Source organism: Fibroporia radiculosa (assembly GCF_000313525.1).
Source record: "Fibroporia radiculosa TFFH 294 genomic supercontigs, scaffold2537, whole genome shotgun sequence".
In the NCBI taxonomy this organism is placed as follows: Eukaryota; Fungi; Basidiomycota; class Agaricomycetes; order Polyporales; family Fibroporiaceae; genus Fibroporia; species Fibroporia radiculosa.
Genome location: NW_012133354.1, coordinates 1 through 5,830, shown reverse-complemented (window position 1 = coordinate 5,830; position 5,830 = coordinate 1). Strand labels below are relative to the sequence as shown.

General features: G+C 57.6%; 1 protein-coding gene across 1 annotated transcript; it reads right to left on the bottom strand.

The window, feature by feature from the left end:
- Positions 1 to 69: 69 nt before the first annotated feature.
- FIBRA_04008 (uncharacterized protein) lies at positions 70 to 5,506 on the bottom strand (the record flags this gene model as incomplete). Its single annotated transcript, XM_012325828.1, has 19 exons — positions 70 to 176; positions 227 to 577; positions 635 to 1,579; positions 1,829 to 1,961; positions 2,840 to 2,891; positions 2,952 to 3,133; positions 3,190 to 3,353; positions 3,403 to 3,408; positions 3,467 to 3,625; positions 3,680 to 3,755; positions 3,805 to 4,020; positions 4,083 to 4,302; positions 4,350 to 4,380; positions 4,443 to 4,583; positions 4,637 to 4,649; positions 4,702 to 4,797; positions 4,859 to 4,971; positions 5,012 to 5,223; positions 5,283 to 5,506. 19 exons carry the CDS (start codon positions 5,504 to 5,506, stop codon positions 70 to 72), a joined length of 3,441 nt encoding a protein of 1,146 aa, XP_012181218.1.
- Between the last annotated feature and the right edge of the window lie 324 nt (positions 5,507 to 5,830).

Below are 5,830 nucleotides of genomic sequence, written 5' to 3'. Positions count from 1 at the left end.
TGTGGGCTGTTGCGGTCCTGCCACGATGAATCAGCCACGTCTTCGCCATCCGTGTCTGCTGTAGTAGCGCTAATAGCACTGGCGGATGGCAAGGGAAACATAGGTGTGGAAGGCGGATAGAGGGGCGACATTGGTGTCTTCGACAGCAGCGGCTCCATCAGAGCCTTCCAAGGACCCTGAAATGGATTGCCATCTACTAGCAGAGTCTCGAGGGAGGGTAGTAGACAAAGCCAGCTGGGCAAGAAATTGAACTTGTTGCGCCGAATACTGAGCGTATGCAGCTTATCCGCCGAGCTCAACGACTCGGACAAAGTGTTGATTCCGGTAGAATCCACGATGAGAACACGCAGGGAGGTCAGTCTAGAAAGAAATTCGGGTAAAGCGCGCAAGGGATTAGAGGCTATGTTCAGCTCCTCCAGATTCAGACAGGCGGCGAGTACAGGAGGGAGAGCACCGAGAAAATTAGCCGAAATATCGAGAGCGAGGAGGGAACTGGCGATTTGGGGCAGCGCGCCGGTCAGAAACGCAGGCACGGCGTTCGGGGTGGTAGAAGAGCCAATAAGTAGATGGGTCGTACCTGTGAGGATAGTAAGACTTAAATGAACAATTCGCCGTACATGTGGACACCACGCACCAGGCTTGACCTGAAGTCTAACTATAGGGGCGTCGTCTCCCCGCACAATGACACCACGGCCTTCCTCAGCGATGACCATTGCGCTAGTGGGCTGCTCTTCATCGTCAATCGGTTCTTCATCGTCCAGGCAATCGTCGTCATCTGTAATCTCGTCCTCGCTCGCTAGTTCGGCTTCATCGCGCTCATCTACGGGTTGCCAAGCCATGTCAAAGCTAGGGGTGGTTCGCAAGGTGCGAAAGCTCGTCTCTTGTGCGGCGGGATCGGGCCTGCTGTTTCCAACCGAAGACGAGCGGGATCTGATGCTGTTGGCGTACAGATCCGACCAGCGGCCCTGCTCATAGGGGCTCCTGCCCTGCATTGCAGAGGATGAGGATGAGTCGCGGGCCAGCAGCTGCACGACATCGTCTGTGGTCAGGCCGCTACCGAGGAGCTGTTCTGGATCGCCGGAGACAACGTGCACATGACCATAATCGCCCGAGCGCGCAGAACTCGTGTATGCGGAGGATCTGGTGGATGCCGAGGACGAATCAGCAGACGATAGGGCAGGGGTAGCTGCGCCGTGCTGCCACCTGGGGGGGCGATAGGGATAGGGATCTGGAAACTGCGATGGATCTGGAAGCGCGGCAGGCAGAGAGGGAGAACGAGCGGAGGATTGGGAGAGGCCCGTTTCGGAAAGAAAAGAATCGTTGTCGGGTGCGGAGCGCTCTGGATGATTTTGCAAGCGGGGAAGGGGGGCAGACGAGGAGGGCATGGCGGACGAGGGAGAGTCTACGATATAAGCACTGGAAGGGATCACACCGGGAGAGGGGGGGTCGATTTCCGACGACCAGTCGTCGTGAGAGGAGACAAGGCTGGAGAGGACGGCGACGCGGGACTGGTCTCGCATGTTAGGCTTGGAGGAGGCGTAGGGGGAGAGCATGGGATGGGCGTCGAACGAGTCCCGATCTAGCGGCGAAAGAGGGGCGAGTCAGTGCCGGCATAAACGACAGGCGGTAGAAGACGGGGAGGAAGGAACGACGAGGAAGGGTGAGTAGGACAAGGACGAGTAGCTCACTGAGAGCCAGACTGTTCGAGGAGGCCCGCTTGGCGCAGGACCATCAACGGCAACAAATAAACCGGCACAACGCGAGCATCATGCGGCAGTCGCGCTCGCCGTCGTCGCCGCCGCCCTGAGCGGGTGCAGGTCGCACTTACCGTTATCAGACTCTGCGGCAGCCTGCGTCCCGCCCCAAAAGCCCAGCGTAGGACTGTCGCTCCTGTCCGCGGTTGCGTCGTCCGTGTGGAGGCCGGATTCAAATTGGATGCGTGGTGCCATGAAACGCGGCGGCTGCGGGGCCGAGCTAGCGTGGTCTTGATGGGTGGCAGCTGAGGTGGATGCGATGCAGCCTGGGCGACGCAGGCAGCGTCGAGCGCAGGGGTGGAGGAGGGCAAGAGACAGCACGCTCTGCGAGTCTCTCCGGAGGGCGCAGACGACGCGTATCACCTCACGTGTGTTCTGCGACTAAGTAATGACTGACATCCCCCGCCAGACCGCCTTCACGTTTCGTTTTCCATCCACGCTGCACACTCGACATCTTCTGCGAACAACCACCGCCAGCGGCTCCCGTGCGAGCCTATCGGCAATCCTGCTTAAAGTCTAACAGCGATGTTGCATCTCGTCCACTTTCAGCAGCCAGCGTGCCCGCTCTCCAGTACCTGGCCTTTCTATATATCACGACTGTCCTCATGGCAAGTGCACCGCCAGACACACGCGACCCGGCCACCCATGGCGAAAATTGCCAGCGCCAGCAATTTGCGGGCGTGAGACGTTGATCCATCACCCTTACTTCAAGTTTTTGCGGGGCCTGTCGTCGTGTCTGACACCCCGCTGACACCGCGGTCGGACGCCTCTAAGATGGCCACCCCGGAATACACGCCGTGTCCCATCACTACTCTCCGCCGCACCGCGCGCGTACTCGCTTCCGGGAGGCCGCACCAGGGTCGTCGGGGCGCGCAGCATATGAAAAGAAGACAAGCAGTGTTCGGTGCATCTCAGGACCCCACTACATTAGCTGCTAATGTGATTACATACTATGCAAAGAAACGTGATTAAGTACACTCCGCTACACACGTCGACAGTCGACAATCAGGCTACATCTGTTTACGAGGTACACCACCTCCGTCAGCGCAATGATCCGGCGCAGTGACATGATATATCCCACTTACCAACCATCCCCAAAACGCCTCTAGCCAGTTCCGCGGAGGCGGTTCGTCGTACCTATCAGAGACAGCATCCGTCAGAGAACGCAGCAGCGTGAGATTAGCAGATGCGACGCACGTTGCAGCCTCAATCTCCTTCAGCCCGCTCACAAAGTCCATGTCTTGTGGAGCGACCAAGGGAACCCTGATCCATATCTTTGCACCAATATACAGGATGGGAAAGAGCACGAATGGCAGGTAGTTCGTGACAAAGGTCGCGGTGACCCAATTGCCCTTCAGGAACACCGCCCATCCGCTGAGCTACACTCGCCGAGAGGGTCAGCGCCGGTGGCAGCGGCGAAAAGGAGGGCACGCACAAGGCAGACGATGAAGCAGAAGCATGCACCGTACCACGCCGCGAAGGGCTGCAGTCGCGTCCAGTACGGCAACTTGGTGCGGTCGTACCCTTGGGCCTTGAGACCGTCATAGAAGCGAAGGTACGTGACGCAGATGCCAAACCACGTCATCAACCCGGCAACGGCTGCAAGACATTCAACAGCCAGTCATAAGTAGAAACCGCATCCACGTACAAGTCACTATGGAAAGAGCCTCAGTCGTAGGTCGAACGAAACCACCAGCAGGGAAAGCACTCACTGTTGGCGAACCAGTTAAACACTTTCCCTGATCCACTCGTGACTCCCATGTACGCCAAAGTAGAGAAAGCCGCGCAGAAAATCAAGGAAACAAAGGGCACCCCATTACGCGAGGTGCGGGTGAAGATCTTGGGCGCGTTTCCGACGAGCGCAAGCCCGTCTAGCAAAACTGCCGTCAGCGCATGTCTCAACGTCAAAGGATGTATAAACTGACAAAGAGCACGCGAACTCGTGTACAAGTCACTGGATGCAGCCGAGGCAGCCGCCGTCAAGAGGGCAGCATTGATGACCTGGACCATATCTCAGCATTGGATCACGACATTCGGGGAAAACACGCACTGAGGGCAAACCTTTGATACCAGCCGTGTTGATGGCGATCACAAAGGGTGACTTTGCTGCAGTGGATTTCTCAAGATTGAGGAACGGGTTATTGGAAGGGACGAGTAGGCCAATGACGGTGACACCGCCGATGTAGAAAAGCAGGATACGAATGTAAACGCGACGAATTGCCTTGGGCAGATTGCGCCGTGGGTTCTTTGCTTCACCGGCCGCGATCTGTCAGGCACCGGAAAATCAGAGATCGCAGATCGACGGAACTGTGCTGCTGCTGTACGTACGGCGACGATCTCCGTGCCAATGTAGGAGAACGCAGCGTTGGTCATGACGCTCCACCATCCGAGGAAGCGGCCCGTGACCCCCCCAATGTCGTTGTACTGGACGAAGGGGCCGGGGTGCTTCCAGTAGCGGAAACCGATACGATCGTGATTGGGACCGCCGCCTAGATCGAGGACGATGCCGAGGATGATGAGACCTGTGATGGTAATAACCTTGACGGAGCTGCTCGTGGTCAGCATATAGCCGATGCGAAGCGGGCGTACACGTACGAGAAGATGAATTCGGCTTCTCCATATGCACCTATGTGTTTATAGTGTGTGGTCGGCAAGACGCAACGGGGAACACACGACAGAGACACGTACCTGCACCGAAAAAGTTGATCGTGATGACTACGACGAGGAAGATGGTGATCCACACGGCGTTGTTGATGGTTTGATTCCAGTAATTGATGAGTACTGCAGCAGCACTGAGTTCTGCGGGAAGAACGATCGTCCAGTTGTACCCTGGGTCACGTAAATCAGAAAAGACATGGAGGCGGAAGGAGACGGAAGCTAACAGTAATTCCAACCCTAGGTGGACAAAGTGAGACAGGGACTGAAGGAAACGATCAGAAGCACAGACCATTGTGAATGAGAAGGCGGGGTCGACGAATCTTTCAGCAAGTTTGATATGACCACCGGGGACGGGGAGATATGCGACCATTTCACCGAGGGAAATCTGAACGGAATGTGAGGGTAGGAGCGGGAACGAAAAAAAAAAAGGGGGGGAGACGACGGACCATGACACTATAGCAGATGGTGCCAACGACGACGTAACCCAGAAGGAGACCGACAGGACCACCATCGGCAAGAGAGTTGGCAGTGTTCAAGAAGAGGCCGGTACCGATGACACCTAGGTGCGAGGCTGATCAGCAAAGGAGAATTGGGCATACATGGGGGAGACGTTACCGCCGATGCTAGAGAAGGGAGATGAGAAGAGTGGGCAATGGGAAGAGAGAAGAGGACGTACGATATCATGGCAATGTGCCTGTTCTTGAGCTGACGCTTGAGGCGTGTTTCTGCGCCGTCGGAAGAGGTGAGGGACTCGGAGTCGAGCTCCTTGACGACGGCGCCATCGTCGCTGGACTTCTCCTTGGACTGGAATCTGTCGGCCATGTGTGGAGAAGGCGGGGAGGGCGTGGTCGGTGGGGAAGGACACCCGACTTATTTAAGAGGGCGGGCGGAGGGGCCGGGGCGCTCGGAGGGCAAATGCCAGAAGCGGTTGCACGGCCGGTACCTGGGAGAGATATGCTCGGCATCAGCGATAAGACATATGAGGCGATAGGAAATTGTCCACGAAATGGAGGCTGGTGCTGCGTGGACGTCGTGCGGCTGGCTGTGACCGAGTAGGCCAGCTGGGCGACTTGGACAGTAGCAGAGACGGACATGGCGGTGTGCACAGGCAGAGGCGGTCACGGGTGGTGGGCGAGACAGGATGCTGTGTGTAGCATATATTCGCTAGCGCTGTGCGCCGACAAAGGCGCGCGCGGGAGGCGTAGGCGAGGCGAGGGCGAGGGCGTGGGCGTGGGCGTGGGCGTGATGGCGCAGACGTCGGGCGGGGCGGACTAGTCTCATTTCGATCGATCCCCACTCAGCGCGGTTAAATCGCCCCTGGTCGGAGCCCCATTTCGATCGATTGCAAGCGCGCGGGGATCCAATACACCGTGGCCAGGTCTACGCCCACCAGTCCCACAAACTCTGCAGCACTCGCT